Source organism: Saccharomyces mikatae (genome assembly GCF_947241705.1).
Source record: "Saccharomyces mikatae IFO 1815 strain IFO1815 genome assembly, chromosome: 6".
Lineage (NCBI taxonomy): Eukaryota > Fungi > Ascomycota > Saccharomycetes > Saccharomycetales > Saccharomycetaceae > Saccharomyces > Saccharomyces mikatae.
The window spans coordinates 563,913-580,765 of NC_079261.1; the positions used below are offsets into that span (position 1 = coordinate 563,913).

General features: G+C 38.2%; 7 protein-coding genes across 7 annotated transcripts; 5 read left to right on the forward strand and 2 right to left on the reverse strand.

Moving 5' to 3' along the window:
* Positions 1–320: 320 nt before the first annotated feature.
* Positions 321–818, reverse strand: ISU1 (iron-binding protein ISU1; the record flags this gene model as incomplete). Its single annotated transcript, XM_056222307.1, has 1 exon — positions 321–818. One exon carries the CDS (start codon positions 816–818, stop codon positions 321–323), a length of 498 nt encoding a protein of 165 aa, XP_056082012.1.
* Positions 819–1,760: 942 nt separating this feature from the next.
* On the forward strand, positions 1,761–5,597 carry GIP3 (protein phosphatase regulator GIP3; the record flags this gene model as incomplete). The annotated part of the gene is made up of 1 exon (XM_056222309.1): positions 1,761–5,597. The coding sequence occupies one exon, from the start codon at positions 1,761–1,763 to the stop codon at positions 5,595–5,597; it is 3,837 nt and encodes a 1,278-aa protein (XP_056082013.1).
* Positions 5,598–5,985: 388 nt separating this feature from the next.
* SPP1 (Spp1p) lies at positions 5,986–7,044 on the forward strand (the record flags this gene model as incomplete). Its single annotated transcript, XM_056222310.1, has 1 exon — positions 5,986–7,044. The coding sequence occupies one exon, from the start codon at positions 5,986–5,988 to the stop codon at positions 7,042–7,044; it is 1,059 nt and encodes a 352-aa protein (XP_056082014.1).
* Positions 7,045–7,381: 337 nt separating this feature from the next.
* UME1 (Ume1p) lies at positions 7,382–8,752 on the forward strand (the record flags this gene model as incomplete). The annotated part of the gene is made up of 1 exon (XM_056222311.1): positions 7,382–8,752. One exon carries the CDS (start codon positions 7,382–7,384, stop codon positions 8,750–8,752), a length of 1,371 nt encoding a protein of 456 aa, XP_056082015.1.
* Positions 8,753–9,388: 636 nt separating this feature from the next.
* On the forward strand, positions 9,389–10,924 carry MKK2 (putative mitogen-activated protein kinase kinase MKK2; the record flags this gene model as incomplete). The annotated part of the gene is made up of 1 exon (XM_056222312.1): positions 9,389–10,924. One exon carries the CDS (start codon positions 9,389–9,391, stop codon positions 10,922–10,924), a length of 1,536 nt encoding a protein of 511 aa, XP_056082016.1.
* A 1,449-nt stretch (positions 10,925–12,373) lies between these two features.
* On the forward strand, positions 12,374–14,971 carry FRK1 (protein kinase FRK1; the record flags this gene model as incomplete). Its single annotated transcript, XM_056222313.1, has 1 exon — positions 12,374–14,971. The coding sequence occupies one exon, from the start codon at positions 12,374–12,376 to the stop codon at positions 14,969–14,971; it is 2,598 nt and encodes an 865-aa protein (XP_056082017.1).
* A 477-nt stretch (positions 14,972–15,448) lies between these two features.
* Positions 15,449–16,311, reverse strand: RPL33A (60S ribosomal protein eL33; the record flags this gene model as incomplete). Its single annotated transcript, XM_056222314.1, has 2 exons — positions 15,449–15,753; positions 16,293–16,311. The coding sequence occupies 2 exons, from the start codon at positions 16,309–16,311 to the stop codon at positions 15,449–15,451; spliced, it is 324 nt and encodes a 107-aa protein (XP_056082018.1).
* Positions 16,312–16,853: the final 542 nt, after the last annotated feature.

The following is a 16,853-nucleotide window of genomic DNA, read 5'->3' on the forward strand; positions in this document are numbered from 1 at the left end:
AGAATATTTATATAATAAGAATGCCGGATACCACGCATGAGAATAGAGATATATAATGGAGGGAAAAAGATGGAGGGTAAAGGGAAGAATACTAGTAGTACCAGATGAGGTGGAAAAAACATGTCCGTCCCGTTCTCATCATGGAAATATATCTAGAGGGATATGCACGAAAGGGAGAGAAAGGAAATGCTAGATTAAAGGGAGGAAATAGGACAATATTAATGAGTAACAGAATACATGCTTGCACAAGCCAAGTTTACTGATGAGGACTTGTTCTCGTTCTTGTTATCTTTATTATTTTCTTGGGTGTTGGTTTTCCACTACGACAATATGGTTGGAGTGTTTCTCTTTGACTTATAATCCTTTATAGCTGCCTTAATAGCATCTTCGGCCAACATTGAGCAATGTAGTTTGACAGGAGGCAAGCTTAATTCCTTAGCGATCTCAGTGTTCTTGATCTTCGCAGCATCGTCCAAAGTCATCCCCTGCACCAATTCCGTCATATACGAAGAGGAGGCAATGGCGGAGCCACATCCAAACGTTTTGAACTTGACGTCTTCAATAACACCCGTGGAATCGTTCACTTTGATCTGCAACCTCATCACATCCCCACAAGCTGGGGCACCCACCAAGCCTGTGCCCACGTTGGGTAATTTCTTGTCAAGGGAGCCCACGTTTCTTGGGTGTGTATAATGTTCTATAACCTTAGGATGGTAAAGTCTCTTTGTTATACTCGACGCTCTCATAAACCCTGCGACGTTCGCAGGTCTGGCAGCCATCACAGCAGGTCTTGCTAATCTTGTTATAATAGGAAACATCGGGTTAAAATGTGTTATGCGTTCTTTATTCAATTGTTATATGAAGGGCTGCTCTTGCGGATTTGAAAACATACTCGTAACAAATATTAAAAAGCAAAGAGAACGAAGAAAGAGAGAGGAAAAAGGCTACATAGAAACCCTTTCATTTACTTATATAAATAACCTGAGTCATTTTTCCTCTCATTTTTGCATCATCATGATCATACATGCTTTTTTTTTTTCTTCCCTATGGCTGATTTGGGGTGCAACGCACCTTATCGTCTGTGACGGCCATGGCTAGCAAAGAAGAACAGAGAATTAAGGCGGAGATAAAGTGTGCGAACTTCGGCCCCGAGAGGATTAACACGGATATACGTGGAAATAACAACCAAACCTCCTTGCATTGACGTCCGCGGGTTAACGCGCGGTGTTTCCACATTACGTCCTGGTGATGCCATCGTTCGTCGTCAATACCACGGACATAACAGTAATAGACCACACGTTACAGTGCCGTAGTTTTTAAACATCGGCAGTATTATATCTGACCTATTAATTGAGACTCATGAGCGCGCTGTCTTTTGATGGTCATCTATCTCTTTTTCGCTGTCTATGTTTGTCAAATCTGCCATCGGCATTTTCCAATTCTTTTTTGCCTTCTCATCTTAGGTTTTGCTGCAAAGTAAAAAAGTAAAGGGAAGAGGGGTAGAAACGCAAGGAAGAAGTGGGAAGATGAAGAGGGTAGAGCAAGAAAAAGAAAAGAAGCAAAAAAAAAAAAAAAGAAATCTTGGTCTCGTGAGCAAATAAGCAAGCGGGAAGGCTAATAGAAAGAGCAGCGTGTTCTGGAAAACAATACCACAGTACAACGCTAAAATTTAGTTTATATAATCTATAGTAGTGCTAGAGACAAGCGGAAAAGGAAGTCCTTCAAAAAGCAATATAGGGAGTGGTGATAGTATCCAGATTATGATAACTAACACCGAGTTCGATGTGCCTGTAGACTGGTTGTATAAGGGGAAAAGTAGGCGTAAGACGAACACAAAGCCATCAAGGCCTTCTACGTCACCGGCGTCTACTTCATCTGCTTCTGCTTCAAAACTTGGGCACGATAGCACGAACAATAATATTAGTGGAAACGGTAAACTTCGTGCGAGGTCTTCATCGGTGTCCAACGCAGCTCTTTCTAATAACGAGAAACCAGACTTGAACAGCGGCAATGGCAACGTTTCTGCCTCGGACACAGACGACATATCGCTACTTACTCCGGTTAGTAGTGGTAACCGAAGCGATTTGGCCAACATTGATAGTGCGGATTCTATAGATGCTATAGATAGTGGCGACAACAAGTGTGACGCTTCATTCATAAGAAAGAAGCGCTCCACTTCTATATCCAATGCTGTTGTCTCGTCCAAACCAAGGTTGACAAATTCGAGCATTAGTGTCACCACATCTTCCTCTATTGGCAAGGGAAAGCTTCCTCCGATTTCTTCATTATCGAACGCTACTATCAAGAGAAGCAACTCAGCTAGTGGAGAAAAATCTAAGAGGTCTATTTTTGGGTCTTTGTTTAGTAAAAGATCCACCTCTTCTTCAGGTCCCGCTGCGAAAAAAACATTGCCTGTCGTTAATACTACCGTGACTGCCAATGAGTCGTCTAAAGACGTTAAAGAAAATGTCACTACAAGTTCTCGTGGAAAGGGGCTTTCATCGCCATCGACAGGAACGGCTTTCACGGCTAGCAAAACACTTACCCCTATATCACCATCAGTATCCTCTTCCCCTGCTCTTTCAATAAAAGATCTATCTACGGTTTCATTGAAAAGGGTGTCGTTTGCCGTTGATAAATTCGAATCCGACCCTCCTCAGCAACTCCCTTCAAGAACTCCAAAAAAGGGAAATATTCTAATTCCAGATGATATGATAAGTGAGGTTCCTTCTATATCTGTCGGAATATCCAGTAGTAATCAATCAGCGAAATCTACCAATTCCGCCACCAAGGGCCCATTGTATACGAGGACATCCAAAGAATATGTACTTGCTTTGGAGAACCAAAAGCTGGCTTTGAGAGAGGCTGCTAAGCATCAGCAGGAAGCTCACTTCGCTGCTAACAGAATAGCCTCCGAAGTGGCCAGCTTCAAAATCACCTCGGACGCAAGTAGTACGCTTGCAGCAAAATCATCAAAGAGCTCCAATTCAAAGCCAAATGAAGAATTGTTACAACAAAATGCAGACTCAGACCAGAAATTTGACAATAATAAACTCGCGGAAAATCTTTCAAAAATTGGTATTGATAAGCCTATTCATATGCATGAGCATTATTTCGGGGAACCTATTCAGGATAAGTGTCAAGATGATCATGCTATGGAAAATAACGAAGTCACCTTGGATGTTATTTATACAAGGTGTTGTCATCTAAGGGAAATCTTACCCATTCCATCTACTTTAAGACAAGTGAAGGATAAGACGGCTCCCTTACAAATATTGAAATTTCTGAACCCTAAACCAACCTTGATTGATATTCTTTCATTTTGTGATTTCATAACTATCGCTCCCATCCACACGATAGTTTTCGATAATGTTGCCTTAAACCAAGATATGTTTAGGATAATCATCTCTGCCCTCGCAAACTCCACAGTTTTGGACAAGCTGAGCCTAAGGAACGTGCGGATTGACCAAGATGGATGGAAGCTATTGTGTAAGTTTCTTTTGCAAAACAAATCATTGAATAAGCTGGACATTTCTCAGACGAAAATCAAATCTGACCTTGCTGAGTCACTTTATCGCCATAATATGGATTGGAACTTATTCACAGAAGTGTTATTGCAGAGATCTCATAAACCTCTAGAAGAGTTATTACTTAATGGTATTCAATTCAACAAGATTCCTTACTCATGCTTTGCACGTTTGTTAACATCATTTGCCACTCAGAAAAACTTTCCAGAATCAGGGATCAGGCTTGGTTTGGCGGGAGCTACTACTTCTAATATTTCCCAGGATTGCTTGAAGTTTATTTTCAACTGGATGTCTCAATACAACGTACAAGGTGTGGATTTAGCATTTAATGATTTGTCCGCCATGGTAAAGCCAATGGTCGGCAAATTGTCTGCTCTATCATATGATAATTTGAGATATTTTATCTTAAATAGTACCAATATCTCGACTTCTTATGATTTAGCTTTACTTTTGAAGTACCTTTCGAAATTACCTAATTTGATATTTTTGGATTTGAGCAACTTGCCACAATGCTTCCCAGATATTTTGCCTTACATGTACAAGTATTTACCAAGATTCCCCAACTTGAAGAGGATACATTTGGATAGCAATAATTTGACATTAAAAGAGCTAGCTGTGGTGTGTAATATTTTGATCAAGTGCAAATCGCTTTCTCACGTATCCATGGCTAATCAAAACGTTGAAAACTTCTATTTGATGAATAGCGGCGACTCAACCGTGCAACAGACTAACACAGATGGAGAATCGGATAGTTTGAGTGTACTGGAGGTTAAAGGTCAGTTTGCGAAAAACAGTTTGTCATCCACACTCTACGCATTTGCCAGAGATTCCCCCAACTTGATCGGTTTGGATTTTGACTATGACTTAGTATCAGAAGAGATTCAATCAAGAATAGCGTTGTGTTTGATGAGAAATATGAAACGGACTATGGACTCGACTTTTCAATTGGATGAATTGGATTCACAGGATGATTTACTCTTCGATGGCTCCTTAGTTACTATGACCGCTGAAAGCGTCCTTGAAAAACTCAACGTGTTGAGTGATAAGAATATAATGGTTAAGAAAGATGCCACGAAGAGATATTTACTGAAAAAATATATTGAAAAGTTCCATATTTTGCACCACAATGTTCAACATACAATAGATTCTATGTTTGAGAAGAGGAAATCCGGTGAATTGCCATTACAAGAAAAGGAAAACCTTGTAAGGCTCCTCCTTTTAGAACAAAACTTATGCAATATACTTGAATTATTTTCTCACAATCCAAGCTTAAATGATGTTCTAGGTTCCGGTAACGATGGTTCTAAAGAAAGCGTTAACTCTAGCGATGATTCAAAATTACCAGCATTGAAACACGTTGAATCCGGATACCATATCTCCGAAGAAAGAATACCACCTGAGAATGATGTAATCACAGCTAGGCCACATTTAATGGCAACCGATTCTGGCAAAACCATTGATGTTTACACAGGCAAACCATTGGTGTTTAAGAATTCATCGTCAAGTACTTCTGCAGGCTGTAAAAAGCAAGAAGAAGAAGAAGGTGAATTACATAAATGGGGTTTCTTCGTTCAACAGCAGAGGTCTTTATACCCTGAAAATGAATCAGCAAGGCAAACACCATCCATACCGCGCCATTCATCTGACAACATACAAACTGTTGATAAGTCAACATCATCTTCTTCAGTTTCAGCGTCCACCAATGAAACCGCTGCCACTAGTCTATTCAGTCCAGTTAATCCTAAGATTTTACCAAAGATTCCATCAGGTGCTGTTTTAAGATCAGCAATCATGAAGGCTAAAGGTATTGATTCTATTGACGACTTGATTGAAAACGTTAATTCCAACAACATAGAATTGGAGAATATTTATGGCAAATCTATTCAGAACAGTGCTTCGACACTTACACCAGGCGTGGATTCTGATAATTCTGTGTCCAGTCCCGGTAAGGAAGTGGTGGAAGCATTTCCCGCAAACTCAAATGAGGACTCCAATTGTGAGGTCAAAGTCACTGCTACCTATGACAAACTGTTAAACAATTTGTCAATGGAGAGATCAATCAGACTATGAAAACATATGCATTCTTTTTGCTGATAAAACAGTTCTCTACTTCTTTTTTTTTACTGCATTATACTTTTTATATCTACTTTTTTATTTCCTCATGCTTATTTATATACAGCGCCGCCAGTTTGGTGATATTCGATAGACTTAATAGATAAACTTTTTTAGATGAAGGAGATCACAGATATCTAATTATATTTCTTATAAATCAGTGGATGTGTCCGGCCAAATCTTACTTGCTTATAAGATCAAGCCGGGTAATATCATGCACAGTTTCAAAATAAGGCCCTAGCTAATTGCAAACTTTTAGTTAAGTCTAAACTCATCAGAAGGAAAAAGTTCAATTAATCCGTGAAGGAGCAATTTAGATCTCTGTAGTTTTGCATATCTCTTTCAAATGTCATTACCGCAATGGTGTCCACCGTACTCAAGTTTAAAAAAAAATCCTACTACAGGAGAGGACGTATACTGCATATGTAAAAAGCCGGATTATGGGGAACTAATGGTGGGGTGTGATGGTTGCGATGAATGGTTTCATTTCGCTTGCCTTCATATTCCTGACCAATTTAAGGATCTAGTATTTTCTTTTTTTTGTCCCTACTGTCAAGCAGGGATTACTGGCAAAAACAAGGATGCCATAATAAATGGTGAAATGAGTTTGCCAAAAACCTTATGGAAGAAAAAATGTAGAATAAGCGATTGCTATAAACCGTGTTCACAGGATAGTAAATACTGCTCGGAGGAACATGGTAGAGAGTTTGTGAATGACATTTGGACACGACTGAAAACTGATGAGGATAGAGCAGTAATCAAGGAAATGGTCGAACAAACAGGACATATAGATAAATTCAAGATGTTTGGACAACTTGATTTTATTAATAACAATGTAGCTATAAAAACTGATGATGAGAGGGAAATTTTTGATCAAATTGTAGTACGAGACACGACGCTGAAGTCACTTGAAAATGATCTTCGAGAGATTCAAGAGATAACATTACCATCATTCAAGAAAAAGTTGGAACTTTTAGAAGTGTATTTGGGTTGGTTAGACAACGTATATGATAAAATTCGCAAGTTGAGCGATGATGTTGCAAGCAGCGTGGAAGGCGGTAAAATGGATATTAAAGGGACAAAAAAGAAGAAGAAGAACTGTGGTAAGAATAGAACGAGGAGAAATATATGTGGCTATTGTTCTACATACGAAAGATTGCCTTGCACCGTAGAAGAGTTTGTTAAGGAGATGCGGGAAAATGAGGAGACTACTACAGTTTATGGGGTATGCACAAAATGGAAATGTAACAGGCATTTAGACTGGGTATCCACTAACCAGGAACTATACCTTCAGCAGATCGACTCGTTGGAATCTATGCAAGAAAGACTGCATCATCTAATACAGGCAAGGAAAAAGCAACTCAATATCCAATATTATGAACAACTTTTAAGAAATGGCTCATAGTGGTACAGAAAAGTCCAGTTAAATAACAATTATCCTACATAAATATGTATTTGTTTATGTGCCCCATAGCAGTAACCTATCGTTCGGGGTTCCCTTGCATGAGCTCAACCTGCTTCAAAATATATTAATTTCGACCCCGTTTTACCGGTTTGGAACTATCTTTGCCTCGAAAGGGTTCGGCCGATTTTGCTGTGAAATTTTAATAAGCGGTATTGATTTTTTTGAATAATATTTTGCACATCCAAGGTGATTCGTTCGGATCATAAAAACACCACCAATCTGACTAGATATTCTCAGTATTATAGTTCCTTACTTCTTTATCCAATAATTACTTAATATGACTACTTTGGATGTTGCAGAAGGTAATAAAATCAAAAATGAAGAATTCAAAATTTGGAAAAAATCAATACCATCTCTATACCAACATATCTCAAGTTTGAAACCCATCCTTGGTCCAGAAATTGACGATTTTCCATCCATACCTAGAAGTCTCGTTTTTACTAACGATAAGGAATGTAATAAAGCTAAAGGTGTTTTGAATGCGCCACTTTTATATTCTCAAGGGAGTAATATTTTTGAAGTGGACTGTATAGTGCCACTTGGACTTCACTACGGAAAACCTGAAGCTAATCTACAACCATTGCCACAGCCAGATTATACGATGGAGTCTCAGAAAGTAGAGCAGACCGTTTTGACTCCAAAGTGGGAATTCACAAATGAAACGATTGAAAAGATGATTTACGTTGACAATAGTGAAATAAATGTAAAAGTGATAGCCCTTTCCACCAATGGTTCTTTAGCATGGTTTCGAGAGGGCGTTAAATTGCCTGTTTACACAATGACAGAAGTGCCCACTTCTTTAAAGACAACATCCTCCAGAAATCAAAACAATGGGCCAAGTGTTGATTTTGCAATTTCTGAAGATTCAAAAACACTAGCAGTCACTAGAGGGAAACATTTTGATGGAGAAAGCGCTACGATAAAGCTGGTAGATAACTCAAGTAAAATAGGAGAAGTACTTTGTACAATACCTGTCCCCGGCATAGAAAATATTCAAGAAATTAAGTTTCTAAATAACCAAATATTTGTCACTTGTTCCGATGATGGTATTATAAGGTTTTGGAGTAATGGAACAGGCGCAGAGCCTCTTTGGACATTGAACGATTCTTCGGATGGGAAAACATGTTGCTTTGCCGCATCACCCTTTGTCGATATGCTATTTATGACCGGAACAAGTGGTGGCGCTATCAAGGTTTGGGATCTTCGTGCAATTATGGCATCAGCAGATGTAGGGAGTAATCCAAGTGTAAATCAAGAGCATAATAGAATCAATGAACTATTCAAAGTTCATCATTTTTACAGTGAGCAAGTTGCCAAAATTCAATTTTCTGCTATTTCACCTACTGAAGTTATTTCAGTTGGAGGGTTAGGAAATGTGTATCATTGGAATTTTGAGCCAGTTTTTTCCATTTATGGCGAAATAAATGAGGATTTTCAAGGTGTAGTATCCGATGAAGTGGAGGCAGAAAGCATGACATTCTATCACACGGAGGGTTGTAGAAGGGAAATAGGTGAAAAAAATAAGGTCAATACCGTTGCTTATCATAATTGCATTGAAGATCTGGTTGCCACAGTTGATAGTGATGGACTGCTGACTGTGTATAAACCGTTTACAGGAAAAACTTTAGATGGCAACAAAACAACTTGAAATGGAAAAGTATTAATGCGTGGTAGGTAGTCTATCTGAGTTTATTGGGGAACTGTATTAATAGTTTGTATAATATTTAGCTTTTACGTCAGCTTTTGTTTTTCTAAATTCTCACCTAGGAATGTTATTTTGACTCAAATAAACATAAAAAATAACTCTTGGAATTACTCTATATAAAAAGAAGAAGCAGATGATTTATTTTTCCTTTGAAGGATAATAACTATTTTCAAAACCTTTGTTCTAGCGTTGACAGTCCACAAGGTCCCTTCAGAACCTCATTTGTCATTACTGAACTATCCAACGCATAGAAGCATTGAACCTGTTTACCCTTTTTGGTTGTGACTTTCTCATGCGAAAAAAAGTGAAAAGAAATAAATTTGATCCTTAGGATAAAGATGAAAATGAAGACTGAGATCATAGGGAAAAGCTCTAAAATTTCCACTTATTTGTATTGGAAATTTAAGCAGGAAACGTAGACACACGTTATTCATATATTTATATGCAGACTATCTTTTGATTTACACGAAGTTCGTTCACAGAAAATTCAAACCTTATATTTGAAGCAAGAAATATCTGATTGACAAAAAAAGGCACAGCCATTAAATCTAATAGGAACACATAATACGACCCGGAGTAATGGCTTCGATGTTCAAACCACCTGAATCCAATAGGAGTCACCAAAAGACTCCAAGATTGACTCTTCCAGTGAACTTACTTCAAAACGTGAAACCCGCTAATGATGCTCAAGTTCTAAACCGTTCACCCTACTCGTCGGTGAATGAAAGTCCATGTTCAAACAATAGTACTTCTGCTACCTCGGCTGAATCATCTATGGCGTCAAATTCAACGTTATTGTACAATAGATCATCCACGTGTACAAAATCTACTTTAACAATGAAAAACAGACCAGTACCACCTCCATTACCACCGTTGGTACTGACACCAAAAAAAGAAGCTAAAGAATATAAAGTGGCTAATGATATGTTGCTTTCTGAGAAGTTCTCAAATTTGCATATTGACACCACCTACACGGAACCACCGTCTAGTGGTCATTCCTCCGCTAAACTAATCAAGATAAACACCTCTTCAATGATGAAGGATTACGGCGTAACAGATGGCGAGGAATCATACCCATCAACACTTCTTTCGGCGTATGACCTAAGCAGTAGCGGAAGTAACACCACCCCTATAAGTGCGACCAACATGAGCTCTTGTTCCACCTTAATACAAGGGAAGGATGTAGATCAATTAGAAGAAGAAGCATGGAAGTTTGGGCATCTGAAAAATGAGATCACCACATTAGGAATATTAGGGGAAGGTGCGGGTGGTTCCGTCGCTAAGTGTCGATTAAAGAAGGGAAAGAAAATTTTTGCATTAAAGACAATTAACACTATGAATACAGACCCAGAATATCAAAAGCAAATTTTTAGAGAGTTACAATTCAATAAGAGTTTCAAATCCAATTATATCGTACAGTACTATGGTATGTTTACTGACGAACAGAGTTCTTCTATATACATTGCCATGGAATATATGGGAGGAAGATCACTTGAGGCAACTTATAAAAACTTGCTAAGACGTGGTGGTAGAATAAGTGAGAGGGTGATAGGAAAGATAGCGGAGTCAGTATTAAGGGGCTTATCGTACTTACATGAAAGAAAAATCATTCATAGGGATATTAAACCTCAAAATATCCTTCTTAATGAAAAGGGAGAAGTAAAACTATGCGATTTTGGTGTCAGTGGAGAGGCTGTGAACTCTCTAGCAATGACATTCACTGGAACTTCATTTTATATGGCCCCAGAACGAATACAGGGCCAACCATATAGTGTGACGTGCGATGTTTGGTCTTTGGGGCTAACCCTACTGGAAGTTGCTGGAGGGAAATTTCCTTTTAAATCTGAAAAAATAACGCAAAATGTGGCGCCCATAGAATTATTGACCATGATTCTGACCTTTTCTCCTCACTTGAAAGATGAACCTGAATTAGATATATGCTGGAGCAAAACTTTCAAATCTTTTATTGAATATTGTTTAAAGAAAGATGCTTCAGAAAGGCCTTCTCCCAGGCAAATGTTAAAGCATCCGTGGATTATGGGGCAAATGAAGAAGAAAGTTAATATGGAAAGATTTGTGAGGAAATGTTGGGAAAACGAAGAAGAGGAGAGGTAGGCCACTACCATTCTCTTCTCGCAACCATTCTTGGCGTTGTCATGACGGAGATTCTCTAACGCACAGTCTCTTTTCTCTTCCACATCCATAAGTTGAGCAGATGCCTCATTCTTTAATATTGTTATTCCCGATTATTTTCGTTACGTGCATATATAATATACTTAACAGTAATATATCAGTGAGTCCCAAGAGCCTTTGTTGCTTTCCTAGTACAACCTAGCTATAGCGCCATTGACGCGAATCCAAATCTTTCTGGCAGGCACGCAGCGTGTGTTAAATTCTGACTCAAGAAACTAGCGCTTTTCATTCAGCCGCGCGGGGAGAGTTACGTCTTTTTTTCCTCTAGAGGAAAAACCGTATAGTGTCGCATATATATCCATGAGTCAAAAAAATGGTTAGGTTCCAAGAAAAAGGTTCCAATGCTATTTACTTGTTTGTACACTCACTTTGATGAGTTGTGTTATAAAGTGGGCTCACCAATGTATAGAAAGTTATATAATATCGGGTGATTTTTTTCAACTATCACCGATAATGGCATTGGGACACAGGGTAAATCTTTACCCTCTCCACGTATAAGAGCTCCTCACCTTCAGTATCTGCTGAAAGCGCTGTTTCTTGAGCATTCTTAATAGTACTCAGTCAGGTCTGATCACTTTCTTTGAATAAGAGAAAAGTGTAGCCGAGTCAAATGTAAAGCTATTTCTCATCAAGCACAATAGGATTAATGAGCAACAGTAACTATATCCCCCAAGTTAGTGTGTGATCTATATTTCGCAAATATGCCTCTTTAGCTCGTGCAGTGGCTCTCTCTCTACATCATTGGTGGCACTTCGCCGATGCAATGTACGGTCATCTTCCTCACCCCCTTAAAAGAGTCCGTAATTCTCTGCTAACTCAGTAATCAAATAAATGGCTTTCTGTAGAGTATAAGACTCCAGGAACCCTAAATAATAGAGCTATCGTTACGTATACTTCTTCAAATTTTTATATTGCATTAAAATCCCGCAGGCCTTATATGTAAACAAAGCCGCACTTCCTAAAAAAGCAATTGAAAACAATCGAAGGAAAGGTACAGAACTGCGAAAAGGTAAACAGAAGAAAAATTCTGAAACTCTGATGAATATCTGTTTCAACCCCTTCATCGGTTTAAATATAATTTAAATTTAGGCCATCAATCACATCTAATAAGGAAACAGGTCATACCTTCTGGCTTATTGCTGATTACCATCCTTTTACCTCTAGTAATTTTTCGCAGTTTTTTCGACTGGGCCACATTTTGCATTAATTTGTTGTGACGTTTTTGCAAGAATTTTCGATTATTAATTAAACCCCAATTATAATTGCCATCTTTCTGCTCATCTATCTTACTAAAAGAAAAGCAAGTCAAACGACATTGTGAATTCAACTGACCGCTACTTCCTTATCCTGATTTAAAGTGTCAAGAGTTTAATGTCGTCCACAAATAAGCGTCATACGTACTACGGAGGGGTTACGAACGATTCATCTGGCACATTTCAACATCCTCAAAGAACGACTGAACAAAGAAGGAAACATGTAACGTTTGGTCCCTATATCCTAGGTTCTACGTTAGGAGAGGGAGAGTTTGGGAAAGTGAAGCTTGGTTGGCCAAAAAGTTTTCCGAGCAGTTCTAATGCAACCCTTGAGTTCCCAAAACAAGTAGCAGTTAAACTAATCAAAAGAGATACCATATCAAACGACTACAAGAAGGAAGTTAAAATATACAGAGAAATCAACGCCTTAAAACATTTGTCACATCCAAACATCGTAAAACTAGAAGAAGTGTTGCAAAACTCTAGGTACATTGGTATTGTTTTAGAATATGCATGCGGAGGAGAGTTCTATAGATATATTCAAAAAAGAAGAAGGCTCAAAGAAATAAACGCATGCAGGTTGTTTTCCCAACTAATAAGCGGGGTGCATTACATACATTCTAAGGGTCTTGTTCATAGGGACCTCAAATTAGAAAATCTATTACTGGATAAAAATGAAAACCTAGTTATTACGGATTTTGGATTTGTCAATGAGTTTTGCTCACGCAACGAATTGATGAAAACGTCTTGCGGTTCTCCATGCTATGCAGCACCTGAACTAGTGATAAGCGCCGAACCATATGAAGCCAGAAAGGCCGATATATGGTCATGCGGTGTTATACTTTATGCCATGCTAGCTGGTTATTTACCCTGGGATGACGATCCAAACAATCCTGAAGGAAGTGATATAGGAAGGCTTTACAATTATATTAGCCTTACACCATTGAAGTTCCCTGATTACATTCTTCCTATACCTCGGGATTTGTTGAGGCGCATATTGGTCTCAGATCCAAAGAGAAGAATAAACTTGAAGCAAATCAAGAAACATGAATGGCTAAAGCCACATTTTTCATTCTTATCTATAACGCCTGATGAATGGGACAAGTTACAAAATACACAATCCATTTTCAGATTAGCGAAACCGACGAGAAGATACGGATCCAGACCACAATCCAGTTGTTCCACTTCATCTATTGGTTCAAGAAGTGATAAAAGAGATTCACTCGTTATTGATTCCACTTTAATTACTTTCCCAGCTCCACCTCAAGAATCCCAGAACCACATTATAACTAGACCGGCTTCTATTGCATCCGACCAAAGGCTTTCACCTATAAGGAGATCTCATAGACATAATAGAAGCAATTCCGCTGCATCAGTTGCTTTGCAGGCAGTGGTGAATGCAGATCGAGAATATGCTTTGAATCATGAACAATCATTATCTTCAGCGCAAAATATTAGGCAGATTACTGCGTGCAACGCAACTTCTGGTTTTTCACCCCCATCAGTTATAAATTCAGGCGATGTCTTAATCGAAACCTCACCGATCAAAAGAAACACAATCTCTGGAGGTAATATCCTAATAAATCTAGAAAAAGAGACGACGACATTAACTCATATAAGCCAAGTTCAACAAAATAACACTAATTCCTCGCAAAATCATCAATACAATAAACCTAGAACCCAAAATAGTCTTCAGTCTGCTAACAATTTCTACCGTACTTCTTCTTCACCCCATACGAAACCCCGGCCAACGTCTTATCACCCTGGCTCATACACAGCACCTTCCTACAATTCGAATATGCCTTCTATGCATGAAATCAACGAAAAAACAACAAGCAGTGCGTCATCACAAACACTCAATCAAAGAGAAACATCCCCTTTTGATTTCACGCCGTATCTTGCACTAGATACATGCATAACCTCATGTTCCTCCATCGAAAGTTCTCCAAAATTGATTACACATGGCCAGTTTTCCATGGCAAAGCCCTCAGTTGATTTACAAAGTGTATCTGGTGACTTGATCAAATATAAGGCCGACGCAGAAGTAGTGACAAGGATGTATGATGAAAGGTATAAACAGAAGCGCAAAAGTTTGAGATACAGCGGCATTTTTAGTGATATATCATGCGATACAGTAACGGAGGAGTCTGATGATTTAAAGCTATCGGAGTCTCCTATTCAACAACATGCTGAACGAAAATCGATAGAAAATACGAACGCGGAGAATCTAAGTGGCAAGAATATGGAGAATCGTGATAATGCTATAATATCAGCAAAAAAATCGGTCAAGGTCCCATCTGAAAGATCACTCAATGAAACAGAATCAGCAAAGAAACGGTTTAGCTTTCTTTCCTTGTATTCCTATAATAATTCCAAGTCGAGTTTGTACTCATCGATGGATTCTAAACGGAAACCTTCTCCTCCATCGCAGAGACGTCCGAATAAAGGCGACAGTTACGCAAATTCAAGGAGTTCTTCAACCAAAGCTTCAAATACATCAACATCCCGTAAACTTCCAAAAGATCAATCCACGCCCATGATAATCCAAGATGGACTTCCTTTAGGAACTAAAGAAGTAGCCCCAAATGCGAGGTCTTCTGTAATGGTTTCTGAGGTTAACAAGGCAAGTGTAGATAATAAAGCAATTCAATATCCAGAACAGTCGACTGCGAAAAGGGTGTTAGGATTCTTCAAAAGAAGAAGTATGAGGGTCTAGAAATCTTCCCCACGTTTGTTCCACAGAATGCTTACTTATTACCTATAATATTCAGTTCATTATGCATTTTTCATTCCTTTTATCTATCACTTAAATTCTGCTATTGTTCATGCTAACAAAATATTGTTACAATGTAGTTTATGAACCTTCGATCTATTAAACATTAAACATATATATACATATACTCGCACATATATATATATATATTGCATTACTAAAGACATTAAAAATACTTATACTATACCTCTAATTAGACAGCGCTTTCTAATGGAGCTGCTGCATTAAAACGTTCACAGCGTGAAGCACAGACACTAATTATAGAAAGGATGATTTTTGTCACCTTTTGTACGGAATTAATTTTAAAAATTATACTATATATATATATTAGTCTTTTCTATTCTCAAAATATAATAATATTAATAGTAATAAAAGAGAAAACAACGATGTGTTAATAAACTACTTATACAATCAACAAAATTAGATGTTAGATGGGTATAAGAAGATTCTAACAGAAGCACCGAAAGTCTTGGCTGGCAAATTGTTTCTGAAGGTAGCTCTAACGACACCAGAGTTACCGTGGGTTCTGGTGACCTTACCCCACATAACTCTAATCTTGGAACCTCTAACTTCCTTGGAGGCTCTGTAGACGTAGGCAATACGCTTACCCAAGTAAAATTGAGCATCTTGTGGAGTAGCGACACCTTCAATCTTGATCAAAGAGACATTTGGATTGTTAACTCTCTTGGATCTTTGGTAGGATAAATGCTTACCTTTGACGTACACTAAAAGAAAGAAAAAAGGAATAAAATAAAATTCCAAAAGGAATTGTTAGTATTTGGCAATCACAAAAATCAGTGACTATTTTTGGACCAGAAAATTCTAAACTGTCAACCAGTTAATCAATTTTACTATTAACCTCTGGATCCTTAGTTCATCAAATAAAAAAAAGTAACACTCAGAGCTGTTAAATTAGTGAAATAAATGTTCAAACGGAAAAAACGGTCTACTGAGAACCTTACATTAAAGCTTCCTTTGTGCGTTCCGCAGGTAGAATTACAGGCGAATTATCAAAGCAAAAATTTCAGGATCCGCCTCAATGTACTTGTACCGTTCTACCTTGACTTTTGACTTTTTTGCGCCCAGGCTGCTCTTAAGTTCCACTTATACTTCGGGTATTCCTACACATTCAACTACTGCTCAAAAGGTCTGAAGGCGTTTCTGCTCTAATATTTTCCATTAGGTTATCCACTTTTCACTTGAAAGTTCCAAATTACTAGTCCAAATATTTTTAAGTATTCTCCCATTATCATTTTTAACATACATCTATGGGATTCAGCCATTTTTCAATTTATTTGATTGTTGGTTTCTTACGTATTCTTACAACTGCTTAAGGCAAAATAACTCAATCTTTGAACCAGTAAATAGTACACGTTAATTAAAGATTGATTGATAGCGAATATTTTGGCAAACGGAAGCAAAGATACTAGGCCGGTCGGACTTGGAGCCTGAGGAAGCCAGGCTAGGCAGAAAGATATGGCGTTTGGTCCTTGGACCCAATGCGACACCAGAGAGAAGCTAAACGTGGTCCCCGTACGCTCCGTGAAGAAGAGGATCCATCGGAATGTGCCAGAAAGTAACGCGCGTTGTGGAGCTGATATAAAAAAAAAGATCAATGTGATGCAAAATGAATACAAAAAGGTGCAAGGGTGGTATAATGTAAGGATGTTGACTATCGTACTGGAAATATTATAAATTCATGGGTCGGGTGACAACTCCGGGCGTTTTATTCTTCGTCTTTTATTAGGGCTGAATTTTCACTAATTTTTCCTTTCTCGATGAGGTGGATGAGCAAAGTTAAAGAAACATATAAATATAGAGTTTA